This window comes from Lactuca saligna, chromosome 8, assembly GCF_052625555.1.
Source record: "Lactuca saligna cultivar CGN05327 chromosome 8, ASM5262555v1, whole genome shotgun sequence".
Classification (NCBI taxonomy): Eukaryota; Viridiplantae; Streptophyta; class Magnoliopsida; order Asterales; family Asteraceae; genus Lactuca; species Lactuca saligna.
The window spans coordinates 198,776,507-198,794,348 of record NC_136424.1 but is presented as its reverse complement, the minus strand read 5'-3'; the positions used below and the strand labels follow the sequence as shown (position 1 = coordinate 198,794,348).

The 17,842-nt window shown below is 37.4% G+C and overlaps 1 protein-coding gene, 1 non-coding gene and 1 pseudogene across 4 annotated transcripts; 1 reads left to right on the top strand and 2 right to left on the bottom strand.

The window, feature by feature from the left end:
* Nucleotides 1–1,147: 1,147 nt before the first annotated feature.
* On the top strand, nucleotides 1,148–3,437 carry LOC145012594 (uncharacterized). 2 transcript variants are annotated; one of them, XR_013664589.1, is made up of 3 exons: nucleotides 1,148–1,393; nucleotides 1,960–2,460; nucleotides 3,089–3,437. XR_013664589.1 is itself a non-coding variant. In XM_078971390.1 (2 exons), exons 1-2 carry the CDS (start codon nucleotides 1,349–1,351, stop codon nucleotides 2,266–2,268), a joined length of 354 nt encoding a protein of 117 aa, XP_078827516.1. In that variant the 5' UTR covers nucleotides 1,148–1,348; the 3' UTR covers nucleotides 2,269–3,437. The 2 variants fall into 2 exon arrangements, 1 of the variants encoding a protein (XP_078827516.1); XM_078971390.1 differs by having other exon boundaries at nucleotides 1,960–3,437.
* A 179-nt stretch (nucleotides 3,438–3,616) lies between these two features.
* Nucleotides 3,617–9,393, bottom strand: LOC145012593 (callose synthase 12 pseudogene; annotated as a pseudogene). Its single transcript, XR_013664588.1, has 3 exons — nucleotides 4,002–9,393; nucleotides 3,836–3,912; nucleotides 3,617–3,732 (listed from the first exon to the last, which is right to left on the bottom strand). The product of XR_013664588.1 is annotated as a callose synthase 12 pseudogene (transcript).
* LOC145013671 (small nucleolar RNA J33) lies at nucleotides 6,214–6,293 on the bottom strand. Its single transcript, XR_013665218.1, has one exon. It is a non-coding gene; the product is annotated as a small nucleolar RNA J33 (small nucleolar RNA).
* Nucleotides 9,394–17,842: the final 8,449 nt, after the last annotated feature.

The following is a 17,842-nucleotide window of genomic DNA, read 5'->3' as shown; positions in this document are numbered from 1 at the left end:
GCTACAGTAATAAGAAGCGTGTTTTTTTTTTTTTTTTTTGAACATCTACATACTGCTACAGATATTAAAAAATTAAAATAAACTAATTTTATAAACCGAAAATTGCTTTTAATACGTAAAATTTAATAATGTATAACATTTTGGTAAAAATTAATGATAATTCAATAAAAATAATGATATTTCAACAAAAAAATAAAGATATTTTAGTAAAAAATAATGATATTTCATCAAGAAATTATCATTATTGAATATAAAAAAACGAAAAATATATTCAACAAGAAAAAACGAAAAAAAAAATGTGAATTAAAATTTTAACAACATATAATCAAAATTTCAGCAATAAAAAAAGAAGAAGAAGATGTTGGAAGAGATTAGAAGAGGCAGTACAAGTGTTGCGCTAAACAGAACACGCGTAAATGTTTTTGACTTAAAACTTATAAAAAACAAACAGATGCGAGATGAAAAATGTTGCACGTGTGCTGCGCCGCGCAGCAATAAAAGGTTTGAAGAAGTTTTTCCAAAAAACAAACAGCACCTATGTTCCCATGGACGAGATATGGTTCATGTTGATTTGGACCTCTATTCTAATTTGTGTGTATGAGAGAGAGAGAGAGAGAGAGAGAGAGAGAGAGAGAGAGAGAGAGAGAGAGAGAGAGAGAGAGAGAGAGAGATTAGTGGGTTGTGGAAAGGTCCTTATGGATTATATTATTTTAATATTTATTTAAATAAGAAAACAAAATGGTAAAGAATAAAATAGTTTTTTTTTACGTGACAAAATATATACATTGGCATGATCCGAATTAATAAATAAATAAATAATAAAAATAGAGAGAGATTAGTGGGTTGTGGAAAGGTCCCTATGGATTATATTATTTTAATATTTATTTAAATAAGAAAACAAAATGGTAATGGGTAAAATAGTTTTTTTTACGTGACAAAATATATACATTGGCATGATCCGAATTAATTAATAAATAAATAATAAAAATATAGACGAAACACATAAATTACTTCAAAACGTATAAGACAATTCGTGTAATATACATTGGTTTGTACATAATTCAAAGTTTTATATAGTGGTTTTTTGCACAAAATAGTAAACGTAAATGTTTGTAATTTAGATTGATGAGCAAGCAAAGGGGAAAAAAATCAGCGCCGCTAGGCTGCATGCGTAGGTTAGCGACGAGCGCGAATATAATTCAACCCACACGTCCATAAATTCTCTCCTTTTTCCGGATATGGAATTTTGAAATTCCTCATAGAATTCCCTGGCGTTTTTCTATTTAAATTCCAGGGTTTTTATTTGATTTGATTACACCACTTGCTATGGAAGTTGAAAACGATATTGATGGAGTGCGATAATTCGATTGTAAAGAACGTTAAACACGAAGAGGTATATATAGTCACAGATGTTCAATTAATTAAGTCATTTGTTTTACTTAATTAACGCATGTTTAATTCTTTTGACTTGTCATCTCCCTTCGATTAACAAACAAGTAACACTTGGAAATTTTATAAAAATTGTATAAATATGTGTTCATGTGGACCTAAATTTAATAAGAGAATTTAAATATCCTCCTACTTTTCTTCCTAATTATCTTCCTATCCATTTAAAATTATGATAAGTGTCTTAAAATATCATTAATTTGATCGAAATATGACATTTATCACCATTTCATGTAGGTAGCAAGATAAGTAGGAAAAAAATGTAGGAGAATATTTAAATTTCTCATTTAATAATGCCTTGGGTTTCGCAAATTGTTACTAGTATGTTCCGATTACTACTATTAATTGGCAATCGAATTTTCAATAGAGTTTTTTGTTGTTTCTATTTTGTTAAAATCAAGTATTATAATTATATCATCTGAAACACGGTAATCAAATTTGTAATCGTACTTATTTGTTTTCAATTGGATTACTAATTTTTTTTCTAGAATTTGCTAATTTGATGTTATGCAGCCTACTAGTGAAGTTGGCACATCTGGATCTCTAAACTCAGATATGTTATACCATGATGATGATGATGATGATGATGATGATGATGATGAGATGATGGATAATTGGGATGATGTAGATGATGATTTTGATTTAGATTATGAGGGGGATTATATGTTTGAGATTCTTGAGTCAGACGACGAGTCTCATTACTTGAGCATTCAATCCCGATTTGATAATATCAATTTGCCTCCGGGGGTAGAAGCGTCTTTTTTCTGGTTAAACAACCTTCCAACCTCAAATCAACTCCTAAAATTCCTGTTTTACCCTTGAAGGACACTGATTCTAGCAGTTTACCGGACCCTCCAAACATAAATTCGACTACCTCAGAAAAGTAAGATCCAACCGAAGAAGCAAAAAAAATGTTTAAACAGTTAAAACTTGTTCGATAAGTTTAAATGGTTTGATATTGTTGATGATTCTTTCGATCATCACTTCAATAGTGTTGGTTTTCAAGAGCAACAGGTAATTTTACCATTTTACCCTTTTACACTATCCGCTTACTTTCTTTCCTTGATTTTCTTTATTGTTATTTTTAGGCCCCATTTTTTAGACAGGTTTGTACTGTGTTTGGAGTGCATATTTTGACTGTAAAAAGATATAAATGTCCTTCTCATCCCCATCAGACACATATCCCTAAATAGCTTGTCTATTATGCTGTAAATTTTTTTTGACTTTTGACTTGCTTTGACCAGATAGTATATTTGTGAGGGCATATGAAACAAGTGTGGATCTTTTGAGGGGTGTGATTGTAGGACCCGCAGGCACGCCATATCATGATGGTCTTCTGTATTCCATATTCACTTTCCTCCTAACTACCTATACACACCGCCGTTATACCAAACTGGTGGACTTCGGCTAAACCCATATTTATATGAATATGGAAAAGTCTGTCTTAGCCTTCTCAACACTTGGTCCCTTGGAGTCACTCATTTTGAATGATAAACCCTTCCTCAATGAACCTGGGTACCACAACAGATTCACTGGAGAGAAAAAAATCCAATGAAGATGTTTTCATTTTGTCCTTGAAAACAATCATATAGCATTCATTGTAGCATCTTACTTTAAGATAACATTTTTATTGCATTTGCAGCATTTTGAAGAGCGTGTTGTTGGGCATTTTCGAAGTCTGTGCACATACACTTTTGTCAACATATAGGGCTTATATGGAAGGTGTTGAAGTGGGCGATTCTATTTCTATGATTAATAGTGCGAAAAGTAGCTCAAGTCAGTTTAAGTAAGCTGTTGGTCAAATGGTCAACAGTTTGGTATCAAATTTCAGTAGATGTGGTGCAACCAACTATGCCCACTTTCATGTCCAAAACTAACGCCTTTTTTTTTTTTTGAGGTGAATTACAGTAGTGCTTTTTGATTGTGTCCTAAGTAGCAATTTATGTTGTTTTTTTGTACATATACAAATAAGATGCAAAACAACCAACAATATCCGCATATAAATATTTCTTTTTTGCTCCCTGAGTTTGTTCAAAAGTTTTAGTTTTGATCCAAATTAGGAAGAAAATACCTTTTCAGAAAAAACACACGGACCAAAATTGTTGTATGAAAAGATGTTTTTTGGTGTCTTCATAGCATAAAAACCATTCAATCAGTAAAAGCCAATATAGGTGTATCAAAACCGCACTTTTCATAAAAACAAAGACATGCATTCACTACAGATACCAAAATTCTCTATTTTATCATATCATCATCTACTTCCCCTTCATGTCAATCCCCAAAAACCTGCAAATCATTTTCACAAAAATCAACCAATTATTTTCATTTCTAAACAAAACTAGTCCCTTACAGAAATTAAACTATGTAAAAAATTCAGAAACAAACATACATCTTTTCGCATAACTAACAGAAACCGAAAATCCACAAAACTGCACTTTACTTTATACACACCATACAAAGTTGTTCCTACACAAAACACAAAGAAAATTCACATGTGAAAAACTTCAACAAGTATAGAAGCAACTGTATAATACTATCAAAATAATAAAATTTACCTCATGCTTTAGATTTCTTCCCAACAATAATCTTGAAAATCTGCAACCCACGACTAAACGCATCATTAAACAAGATCCTCGTTTGCATGGATTGAAACCCAGGCATCCATGACAAAAACGCAACTGGACTCAAAACAATCACTCCAAACATGATATCATAAGTTCTTGCCACCGAAACAACTGTCCCCCAAATCCTAGTTTTCTCCAAAACCGGCCTAAAAACTTGTGCAATCGAAACAAACCCCCAACCAGTAGGAACAAACGCCAACAAACTCGTTAACAAATCAAGAAACTCAAATTCCGTAAACTCAACCAACCCAATAATTATCAACACCCCGAGAATTATAACCAGAAATTGCACCAATCGATAGTAGATATGTTCTTTAGCACCGTATTTATCCCTCGCGTATGTTATAATCGAGTAAATCACAAACGCCACCAAAATATAAATCCAAGAAAGTAAATACACCGCGATGCTTTTACTGTTCCCCGCAATACCCAATTGGTAAACGATCCCGTATTGGAAAAAGAAAAACCGTAAATCCAAAACGATTTCAATCACCTTCCCGAAAATACCCGTTGTCCGTAAATGATCTTGCTCCTCATCCCACCATTTTTCCCAACATTGTTCAGATTTTACGAAAACGCCCCCGCGAAACCATATCCAGTTCATGAAATCGTCGTAATCGTAAACCGTTTTCAACCAATCGAAACCGGAAGGATTGAAAATGAACGGAGCCATAATCCATGAGAAAACCAAAAACCAGCTTGAGATTGTTAACGCGATGTAAGTTAATGAGTTTTTAGCAACCGGACTGTATCCCGCGTAGACAGTGAGAATCAACCCGAGCTCGATTGCTTTTATGAAATGACTTCGCGCGTATAACCGGTAATTATCCGCGAAAGATTTGTGCTCGACCACAAACCCCCGCCCGGTTGCCCGGTATTTCGCTCCACCGTGAAGAATCGTCCGCCCGAAGTAATGCGCCCGGGTGCCCAACGAGAAGGTGAAAAAAACCGATGATAATTGTAACTGCATTGTGATAAAATCCCAAATAGCAGATAAAAACCCTAGTTCGAGTGAGTTCTCGATTATCATCGGTAACGCGGTGAAAATCCCAAGCTGGACGATGAATTGTTGATTCAAAATCGTCCCGAGCGCGGTATTTGTGTTTGCGTTACTAGACACGGAATTCTCGACTCCACTAAGTGCGAGATACAACCGGCCCCACAAAAACGCGTAAACCGTTAAAGAGATCATCAAGGTGTTGAAAAAGAATCCAACGGTTGTGAAGTAAAACGATAACATCCGAAAGAAATCGAGCCGATGGCCTAACCGGTATACATCCCGGCTCAACACTTGTTCGCCGTTTCCACTTGCGACTTTTGCTTCAAACATTGAGACTTGGTTTAATCCGACATCGCGTCCTTTGCCAACTTGGATGTATTCGTGATGTGTCACGTTTCCGCCACGTAACGTGCAGTTAAACCCAGCGAAAATGTCTTCACTTAAGTTGATTAGCTTAGAAGCTTTGCTAATCCCGCCACGTGTCATGAACCAAAACCGATCGAACACGTCTGGGTGTCCGTAATGTAAACGGATTTTCAACGGGTTGGCTAACACCCGTTGGCCCAATGTCACGAAGCTTGTTTCTTGAGCCGACATGAACCACGCGAGTGACGAAACGGACCCCGTGAAGATGTTTTCGCGGACTCCTAGGATTGTTGGCTTACGGATACCGTAATATTGTCGGTATTCTTCTAGAAGGTTTCGGATTTTTAACGCTTCTTCAAAGTAGTTGTCTTGATTCATGTCGATTGTTTGAACTGCATCTCCTCGGGTGAAAATTATCGCGTGGTTTTGGTTCTCCGGCTTTCCTTCCCCAAGCTTTAACGGGCCGGGTAATCTCACCCGGTAAATCTCGACCTCTTTTTCGAATTCCCGATCGTATTTCACGAGAACCGAAAAATACTCGGTTTTTTCGGTTTTGTCACGCCCGGGTACCTCGTCCACATAGGCGACACGTAACGCTTCGTTGTTTTTCATCAAATACAAAATCTCATCCGCGTGTGGGTCCTTTTTCGACTTTTGTGTACCGTAGATTTGACACGCAACGACATACGTGTATTTCATGAAAACCGTACCGTCATCACCGCCACTACCGCCGCCACGGTGTTGGCGGCTCATGGAGGTGAGCTCCCGGGAGCCTTCGCGGATGTCGATCTCGGCGGCGGAATCAAGAAACGCGAGCATTTTCAACGCGCGATAGTAATACATCATTCCTCGTACGGTCCGGGCGAGTGTTTGACCGCGATACGATGCCCACATTCGAAGCTCGCGGAGTTTATCCGTCCACAATTCCGATTCCGATTTCATCCCTTCGCGTTTCATTCTTTGTAAAAAGTTTTTCCATTCATCCGCGTAAATCGTCTGCAAATAATAAAGAGTGGAAACACCGTCTTCGTTCTCTGTTCTAAGTTGTTCTTTATTGTACACGACTTCTTCATTGTAGTAAGGTGTCAAGACACTAAACGCCATCATTTTTTCAACTTGTGGAGCGTGTGGCATGTTCATAAACAACGAGTTGCTAAAAAACGCGATCCTACGTCTCGCCTCGAGGTTCACCGGGACATTGTTCATCGCGTCCCGGGATGTAAGAATCGTGTGAAATCGTCTCGCTTGTCGATAGAAGCTTTCGTTATCCAAATCGGGCAGTTCGATAGCATTCTCGAAAAGAAGCCCGGCATCTGACAAGTGAGGGGCTAATCCGTCTTCTTTCAATTGATCCATACCCCGTTTATCTTTAAAGAAATCGCGTGTGGAAATCTCGTATAATGCTTGGAGGGTGTTCACGATTTTGTTTAGATCTTTCGTGGGGTTTGTTAAAAGATTCACAAGAATGATTGTCTTTGCGTGGATTTTCGGAAGTGCAAGCATGTTGAAAGTCTTTGTGAACTTTTCGATTTTGATCGCGTTATCGATTTCTTGAAAGAAAGTTGAGATAATCGAGTGTTCGGGAGTGTTCACCTTTACTATCGTGAGCAGTAAGTGTCTCAAGCTATCGTAAGCCTCGATTACAGCGCACCTTCTATACTCATTCTTCGCCATTTTATACCAAAGCCATTTGTCAGGGGCATCCACCAATTCTTTAGCTTGACCAAGAGCAAGAAGCAGTTCATTGCATAATAATAAACAAGGCCAACGGATCACACTAACATTCCAACTATTTTGAGGCAATTCGAGTAACTCAACTTCATGATCACTGATTATATCTTCTTCACGGAATGTTGAAATGATTTCGTTCCATACTAATGTGAATTTGTGTGCTTCGATTTGGTTCGAGTCGAGTTTCTTGAAAGGTCTCCCTAACCCGTATCGTAATTTCAATCTGTGAACAGCGTCTTTGAATTTAGTCTTGAGAGAGCCTCGTGAAGTTAACATTTGTTCTTGGGGCATGAGATTGAATTGCATTGCACTTGCGAAGAACTGGAATCGGAGTCTGAGTTGTTGGATGTTTCGGATTTCGCCCAAATGGTTGAACAATCCAACTGCCATTCCAACAATGGAAGAGTAAATTGAATACCAGATCTGTAAATCCATTAAGTAAATCAAGATCACAGGTAACCAGAGAAGCCCGACTGCAAATCTGTTGCTGTTTCCGAAAAATTGGTGCCATTCGTATGTTACATCTTGAAGGTTTAAGAGATCTTTTGTGGGTTGGATCATTGGTTGGATTTGTAAGAAGTAACTGAAGATGAATTTGGTGGAGAGAACAAAGATCCAGAAGAGAGAATACTTTATGTTATCCACTAGACCTTCACGGAGTCCACGGCCGACGAAGCTTCTGCTCTGAAACCACCATGTGATTATGTAAAAGATTCGCCAGTTTGTGTTTTCAAGGAAGTTGCGAATCCATGGGAGAACGAAGAGAGCTAGGGATAGAAGCTCGGGGGTGATGAAGACGAAAGCAACCTCTAGAAAAGTCACGACTTTCCTGTTAGCGGCGGCAGACCACCGGCGATCGTTGTTTTTCTGATTCCAAATCTTGGCGTAAAACACCACGAAAATGATGGTCCAGGCGGCGGAAACGACGATCTTCAACATCATACGAACGGCAAGCCATAATGTTTCTCGAGAAACTAGTTTATACTGCATTCCAGCATCGAGAAGAGATTGTATGAAGCGTAGTACACTCCAAGTGATGAAAACTGTCAGAACCCTAGCTTGAGTGTCTTTATCCCCTAACGCCTGCCATGGATGATGATCTTTCCAGGAAACTATAATTGCAGCCTGTAGAAACAAAATTAACATGATCCATAGCTTATCGAAGCTCCTAAACAAGTTCAGGAACGATCTCTGCTCGACAAATCCGGTTTTCCCGACCCTTTTACCTTTACTGGTTGTTACGAAAAAGTTGCTTCCGGTATCGATTGGCCATTTTAGCTTGTCGAAACACCTTCTACTCCAGAAATACTCGTTAATGTCATCGTAATTTCGCCAATTTGAATGTGGTGCGGTTCCATTGCGACTGTTTTCTACCTCGGCCTTAACAGTTTCGTAAATTGGCGTAACGATACGATTCAGAAAGGCATTTTCCCCTGATATGGAAGGTAAAACAGGCCTACCTGTGTTCTCATCGATGTAATCTTCGAGTATTCTGTTCAATTCCATAGCCATGTGATGGAATATATAACAGAGGCATTCAGGAATAAACCGTAGATTGGCAGACTCGCCCCAAATAAGTAGGTAAAGCGCCACGTAGAGGAGCTCACGGCGGTGGTCGGTGGCGGAGTATTCGCGACGTGAGTCGGAGATCCAGATGTTAGATTTACGGCCAATGAACGAGCACCAGTGAGTGTAGTTGCTGAGAAGTTTACGCCGAAAACGGCGGAGAACGGAGGGATCTAAGGTGTCGACATTGTCCGGCGGTGGCTGCAGTCGCATCTGAGCGTTGGCGAGATGGAGGACAAGGTGTTCGCGTTGGTTTGAGACATTGGCGGCTTGGAAACCGAAGAAGGCGCCGAGCCAGTCCAGAAGGTCGTAGTGTTGCTGCCATGGAACAAAAGGTGGTTTACGGAGGTCTCCAACGGCGCGTAAAGCAGCGGTGGCTGCGCGTACTTCCGGAAAACGAAGGGACGGATGGTCAGCGAGAAGGTTGTGGATTGGGATTATGTTGTAGGTGGTTTCAGCAGATGCGTTGCGTGCCGGTGAACGATGCGGCGGTGCTGACGGCGGAGGACGCTGCCTTGTGGCCATATGGATCTGTACTGGTAATTGAAGTCAAAATCACAAACTTTGAATGACTATTGAGGAGAGTTTTAGAAGGAGAAAGCACAATGCGGAGAGAGAGAGAGAGAGAGAGAGAGAGAGAGAGAGAGAGATTTCTGAGGGTGGTAACGTAAACCTGCAGGAAAGAAGAGAAGCAGAAGGTGAACGTAGCAGTGGTGGGCGCGTGAGCGCGTGATGGAATTTTCTTTGATTTGAAAACGTAAGGGTATTACAGTAAATTGACATTCGAACCAGGCACTACCCACGTGACCTCATGCTCGGTGGATTTCCAAATGGCAACCTTCTCTGTATGGATCCAAAAGTTGCCTCTTTAACTCGATTTGATAAAAAAAAAAAAAAAAATAGTAATAAATAAATAATAGGAGCTAATATTAGTATATTACCGTAGATTTTTGATATTTTCATGGAAAATATTATTAGATTTTATACTCATATCTATGATAGAGAAATTCCGATCTTTGTTTCAAGAAATGTACTAGGTTTCCCAAATCTATATATCGACAATTATATCAAAATTATTTTATTTGATGAATATAAAATCCATTAAAACTCAACCTTCGTGATTAAGGAAGTCGACCGTTAACAGGAAGTAAGAGTTAGACAATGACTATCCATGAAACTACAATCAATATGTTTACAATTATTATATATATTAGGATAGGTATCTATGTAATACACGATTTTTTTTAAAAAAAATTAATATATTTTGTTAAGCATTACATGTTTAATAATTTATAAAGCTGAATTTTAAAAAAAATATCAATATTAACCGTTCATTTTTGCAAAACTTCTGCAAATTATCATGGATTCAAAAGAGATTGATCGAAAATTATGTTTTTTAATTTAAATTTAAATTGAATTAAATACATTAATTAACATATTACGTGAGAATTTATGGAGACATTTAAGTTTTCTTATTTTTTAAGTATATTTTTATATTAGATTCTTTTATAATTTAATAATAAAACCAAAAAACCACAATTTGCCAAGTGGATTTAAATGAAATTGATTTTTTTTTAAATATCATGTGACATATTGAATTAGGTGACGCCATGTGACAAAAAAACCTCCATTTATTAGGTAAGAAATAACATTTAAAACCAAGTCATGTTGAAAAATTAAAATAAAATAAGAGATAACAAAAAACATACACATGTTGATTATTGATAGTTTAACTAATTTATATTGTTATGTTAATTATAACATCGTACTTTAACTTCTTTAAATTTGAACATTGTGCCTTAAGAAATGCTACCCACTTAAAATAAATGAAAGTGAGATGCCATAAACCTAATAATTGAGTTGAATTTTTCAAAGTAAAATGTCTTAAAAAGAATGGAGTATGTTACACGAATGATTCTTATGGTTTGTGTAACGCTCGGTTCAGGTATAAATCATTTGTTTAATAATTTCTTTTTTTTTGTTTGAACACAATGAGTTAGGGAGCTCCAACTCGTCGTGTAGAGAAGGATTGTAGCCTCGGGTTTTAATGGCCCAACTCGACGAGTCAGGGTGGCCCAACTCGACGAGTTGGCAACTGGGAAGAAACCTTAATTTTAGGGTGGTGCACCCTATTTAAAGGACCTTAACCCCCTCGACTGGCCTCCTTACCAGCCACCCTTGTCCAGAAACCCTAGATTCGTGTATCTCCTTGAAAGTTTGAGTGTGTAAGCTTGTAGTGTGCTTGGAAAGTTGATGTAGCACCTGGTTCCTGGTATGTGAAATTTGTCTAAGTGTTTTGCATTATTAGCCTTGGACTCGACGAGTTGTAGGCCCGACTCGCCGAGTACGGATGGGACATGGAGCACGTTTATGTTGGCGACTCGACGAGTCCCCGCTGTCTGATGAAACCCTAACTTCAAGGGTTTGCACCTTATTTAACCCAACCTTATGCGCCCCAAGCTCGCCCCCTTCATCCTCAGAGCTCCCTGTATCATTCAAACCCTTGTTCTTGTGAGATTGAAGTGCTTTGGTGTGTTTTCTTGAAGATTTTGAGAGAAAAGGAGAGTAAATCAAGAATAGAAGAAGGAGGCCAGACATCTTGGTGTTATTTCAGTGATTTCCTTGAGGTATAACTCAGTCTCCCTCTGTTTTCATGCTTATATTCCTTTGTAGCTCCATTAAAATCCTTCTTAAGCCATTTCCAAGCTTGATTTCAAGTTAGGGTTTGTAATAAGTTGATTAACCCTTAGATCTAGGCATGATTGAGCTCCAAGAGCTCAGATCTACTACCTTTATGGAGCCATATTGCATGAAAGCCCTAGATCTACTCTTTTAGTGCATTTTGAGCCCTAAAACCTTCATTGGTGCTTATTTACACGTAAAGTTGGAAACTTTACGTGTCAACCAGGACCTAGAAACCCAAATCTTTGTATGGCATGAGCTGGATTCAAGAAAAATCGAGTATATAGTATTTGCATGTGAAAGACTCAGCGAGTCGTTCATAGGACTCGGCGAGTCGAGTCGCGAGTCCCCGAGTTTTCCCCCTTTTCGTGTTTGCGGAGTGGAATAAGTGAGTCAGGGGGTGTGACTCAGTGGGTCGGAAGCCAGACTCACTCATGAAGGAACTCGGCGAGTCAATGCCCTGACTCGGCGAGTTCAAGACAATCTTCTTTCCTCAAGAACAGACTCGGCGAGTTGTTCATACAACTCGGCGAGTCTCAGCATAGAATATTCTTCGGATGAAGATGAACTCGACGAGTTGTTCATATAACTCGGTGAGTAGGAAGAAGGACTATTGGACATTGGTTTAGAAGGGAAACTCGTCGAGTCAATGCCTAACTCGACGAGTAAAGACGGGATTATGGTCAATCGAATGGATAGGGACTCGACGAGTTGGCAAGCCAACTCGGCGAGTCGGGTCAACTGGAAGTTGACTTTAACTTTGACTCTTGGTTTGGTTAGGGGTAAATGGTCATTTTACCCCAAGGTCGGTTAGCAGTATTTGATTGAGTGTTTGATGGGAATTGCAACCGGAGGATTTCCGGAGCAGCAGCAGCAGACAGACCGTTCCCACGCAGATCAGCAGCTACTATGAGGTGAGTTACCTTCTAGTAGCGGTGGGTCTAAGGCCGCAATGTCGGCCCACCAGTAGGAGATGAATGATAGATGATTGTCTTTGTGATATCATCTAGGTTAGCTACAACCTGATATGTTATATGCTAGCATGATATGTTGTATGTGATAGTAGTAGAGTTCGGTTGTTAGGACCGAAGGGTAGTCAGACACCCAGATACGTCTGACAGTATGTGATGATATGTTTGCATGCTGACTTGTTATGTTATATGTGATAGAGGTAGTAGGAGGGGACCAGTCCCCGAGGATCGGTTGTTAGGACCGATGGTTAGTCAGCACCCCAGAATGGCTTGACATGGGTAGTCAGCACCCTAGAACGGCTTGACACGGGTAGGTTGGCACCCCAGAATGGTCGTACCGGGTAGGTCGGGCACCCCAGAATTGCCCGGAAGTATGTATGATTTGTGATTGTATGGTATGTGGTATGATGGGGGGAACTCACTAAGCCTCGTGCTTAGAGTTTTCAGTTTTGGTTTCAGGTACCTCTTCTTCGAAGGGGAAGGAGCTGGCGCGGTAGCGACACATCACATACATGCTTTGTATTCCGCACTATGAGATCTTCCTAGGGATTTGTACTCTGACATTATTATGTTTTTATAAACTGATTTCCAGACACACGACATCTTTTATGAAATGATATGATCGATGAATGTTTTATCTCTAATGTTTTGCTAAGTATATGTTTTAAAAATGAAATTTTTGGCTCGTATTTTTGGGACATTACAGTTGATTTTGGTGATTCCTTGGAAATAGCTTTGAAGTTGGAAGTGCCTAGCTTGGAAGGAGGACTTTAGATCCTAAAACTCTTCATCAAAAGCAACCATTTTGAGGTATAAAGTCGGCACCTTGCTTATTATCATCTAGATCTCTTTGTTTGAATTTTTAGCATCATTTTGGGATTTTGGTTGGGGTGTCCCAGATATTGAATGTTCCGGGGGTTATTATGTTATATCTGACCCCTTCATGACTTCTCTTGGACTAAAGTTGCAAACTTTATTGGTCTCTAGGTCCTATTCATGCAATAAGTCCCTTAATAAGTCTTTATTAAGATCTAAAGTGTATTTCTAGCTTGCATGGACGTAAAGTTGGAAACTTTACTTGACTTACCAACCTTTGGACTCCAAATCTGTGTTTTGGGACTATGTTGTGAGAGTTCAAGGGCTTAATGGGTTAAGACTCACTCTAACGAGCCTAGGGTTTGAGTTGGAAACTTTACCCTTCTAAACATCATTTTGGAAAAGATCTAAGATTGGGAGTCCTTGGATTCGATGGAAGTAGCTTAATGCATAAAGAGGTTGGATTTTTGGCCAACTCGGCGAGTTCATTAGTGAACTCGACGAGTTGATAGGATTTTTCTTGATCCGTGCAGTTAGTGGAGAACTCGACGAGTTCAAGAACAACTCGGTGAGTTGAGTCAACTCAGGTCATTAACTTTGACTTTTGACTTTATTCTTTGACCAAGTTTTACCTATAAGGGGTTTTGGGGCATTTGAGTTGTATTTAAGGACTTGTTGTTATTTTAGGGTTTGTGTAGAGCTGATATTCGAAGTTCAGACCTAGCCGGCTATTGTTTAGTATTGAGGTGAGTCTTCTCACCATATCAATGGGTCGAAGGCACGAAGGCTGGCCCATGTTATTTAGTTGTAGTGGTTATTTGCGAATGTGATGTCAATGTGTTATATACATATGTGAAAACCATATGGGGATTCCTATGGAAGATAGTTAAGACCATGTGGGGATCCCATGGTAGTTAGTCAAGACCATGTGGGGGTTCCCATGGTAGTTAGTTAAGACAATGTGGGGGTTCTCATGGCATCCTTATATGTTTGTATGCATGACATATGTTGACTTATGTAGTTTTATATGGGATATGTTATGGACTTATCGGGAACTCACTAAGCATTAGCTTACAGTTTATTGATTGTTTCGGGTACTTCTGGAGCAAATGGCAAGGGCCCGGCATGATGACACATCATGCACTCTCCAGCATTTTGTTATGGGCACTCTAATCTTTTGAATAATTAACTGATGTAATGGATTTTTGAGAAGTAAATTATGATTGGAATTTATAATTAATGAACCTGAGTTTTAACATTCAAATGAAATTTTTTATTTGAAAATTTAGGTTCTTACAATCTGAAAATGACTATTTTTTTAATTCGTACCTTTAGTCCCTAACTATTTTTTTTTAATTCGGAAGGTCCCATATTGTTTGCTTTTGTTGCATTTATGGTCCTTACTAATCTGAAAATGACTATTTTGCCCTTCATAGTAATTTTTTAATTATTTATGTTATTATTTATTAAAGAAAATTGATATTAGATATGTAGGTCTCACATCCCCCCGCCCTCGCACCCCTGTTCATCACCCTCTTCTTCCGGTCCTCCTTCGATGAACCACTACCATGTAATTGGTCAAGAGAAAAAATAGCAACATAGTTTTCATTTATTTGTTACTATAATTTAATTTCTTCTTACACACATTTTAAGTGGTAAATAGTGGAAGTTAAAATTCAAACCTTTTTGTTTTCTTTATAAGCATCAGACCTTTAATTTAAAACCCAAAACTTGCAAACGACGCATAAAATTCGAATAAAAATCATCAATCATCAGACCTTTAAGAAACATCCTTGAAAATAAAAATAAAAATAAAAACTAAAAATAAGGCGTAGAAATTACAAAACTTGCAAATGAAGCAAAAAATCAAATCTTATATTTCCTTTATAACCACCAAACCTTTAATGATCTCTTTGAAAAAAGAGTACATGAAAAACATCAATTTTTAATCTCTAAAGATTACAATGTTCAAAATAAACACATTTCACATTGGAAGTCAAAATATAACCTATGTTTACTAAACTTTACATTCATATATGCCAATAAAATTACATTATTCAATCAAAACGATAATGCCAACATGTTGGTTTTCAATTAATGACCCTAATGCATTTGCATATGGTGAAGCTTCCTGTAAAATAACTTTACATGAAATCAATTTGATGCCAGATACATTTATGATTTCAAATCTTTCAGATTAACCAGTAAATAAGCTAAAGTAATATTAACATAAAGTTAAGCCATCAAAATAATAAAATTTTAGCTCTTACACTAACAAAAACTAGATTGATCTTCTTGGATCCAGTTAGGGTATCGATTCAGTAGATCGTTCAAGAACAAAGAGATAACCATCAGGAAGAACCAGGCTGATGAACCCTTCTATTGTTTCATAAAAACATTGTCCTTTTTTTATGCAATGGTAAAATTGAAAACACAAATAAAGATCAATAGTTTTAACTTAGTACTATATATTGATTATTATCTTCAACATTAAAAATGAAATGTATAAATCAATATACAATGATATTAAATTCATTGATTTCCTTTTACAAATAAAGAGTTTAATTATTTGGTAATAATATGAAGTATTACCATAGGAACACAATGGTGGTTAGTTCTGATTTGTGAGTGCATCACACAAGCAACCAAAGCAAGAACCCAAGAGCAGAATCTAAAAACCACATTTAACTGCTAAAAAGCTACATTTAGATCATTAAACTTAGTCCCTATATTATAAGAAACAAAAATATAACAAAAAATTAATAATTGGTTCAAAGTTTGAACTTTGAAGGCAAGGTTAAAAATTCTTCAATGTTGAATATTTACTTTTTGAATAAAAAAATATCTACCCAATTATAGAAATGTCAACAAAATTTTAAAAGGAAATATAATAAGTTAATAACTCACAATTTAAAGGGCGCTCACTCTGTAAAGAAGGAACATATTTGATGTTACCCTACACAAAATATAAGTATCCATTTTTATATATTAAGTGAGATGTTGTAATAGAAATATTTTTCAACTCATCTTTTATATTTAAATATTAAAAAAAACATCATATTTACTCACTTGGAAGGAGTTGATCATTGGCTTATGTTGTTAAATAACGTCCTTTGCTATGAGCTTCATTACTACATGCGTGTCCACTAAAATAAGCATCTAGAAAATATATATGAAACATGATGTGTTGATTTTTTTCATTAAACATGGACTTTTACAAAAAGATTTTTTATTGAGCAAACCCGATTTCTATTTAGTATCATTACAGGAAAAAAAAGTCAACGTTCTTGATTCAGGGATACAAGATTTCTTTAACCTTTTTTCGTTTTTTCTTGAAGGGTATTTTAGACATTTGACAAAAGTTCAAACTTTATTATAAATTTACAACAAAAAACATGTGAGAAGAGATTACCACTCCATGATTCATTAACATTTGTAGCATAAGATGGTTTCCATTTGCTTGTGTTTGATTCAATTTGATTGCAGAAAAGTGGATGAAATACGACAGCAATGTGCCTTGAGTCACGAGGAATTAACAGAATTTAATTAACTATTCATTGAAATTAAATAAAAGAAAGAAAGAAAGAAAGAATTAGTTTTGAATAGTACCAGTTGCTATTACTTGATTTGAGTTTTCTTGACAACTGTTTTAACTGAACTTCTAAAGGATCTTATATTGCATATTTGTGTTATAAACTTATTGGAATGAACAATAAATTAAAAATGATTATATATTTTTTTAATGAGAGAAAGAGTGTAAATGAAAAGATATAAAGATATGAACCTGTATCATTCCATTATTTAGAGCTATAATAACGAGTGTTCTTCCACTTGAAACATTCACCTGTTTGAAAAAATAATCTGGCTTCATATCCTGTAGAGCTACAGTAGTGTACCTACATTTAGAGTTCTGTAACAGCCCGAAATCCAGGTACAACCAATTAGCCTTCATCTTTTAATTATTTATCATTTTTGGCTTTTGTGTTGGGCGAGTACGCTGGGCGTACAAGGAGTACGCTGCGCGTACTCGTGCGCCTTATTGAACGCGTTATCACCCGGGTATGCTGGGCGTACCTAAGGTTACGCCGGGCGTAACCGGTCCAGACCCAAAACCCTAATTTGATTTGTTGGCTATAAAAGGAATGAGATACCTTGGTTCCTTAGCCACCATCCTTCAGAAATAAACCCTAAGAGAGTTGTTCCTTTGTTCATAGCTTGGGTGTGACTGTTCTAAGCTTCAAGGTGTTATTTCAAGGTAGCAAAAGAGAAGAGGAGTCCATTGTGGAGGCTAGAAGTTGGTGTAAAAGTGTAGATCTGTGGATAACAAAGTTTGGAGCTTCTTCCTGAGGTAAAAAGTTCAGATCTTGCCTTGTAGTTCTTATGGTATGCTTCTTGGACCGATTTCTAGGGTTTTGGTCCCAAAGATGGAGACTTTATGAGCAAGTAGTCTCCATTGGCTTAGATCTATCATATTCCAGGTCTATTTGAGTTTTATGTTCATAAAAATATAATCTTGGATGTAAATAATTAGCCATGCATGAGATCTAGATCTTTGGAGTTGAAAAGAAAGGTATTAGAGAGTGTAGGAGCCTTTACAACCATGCCAAGGCTTAAAGGTTCCGACTTTATGGGTTAGGAGA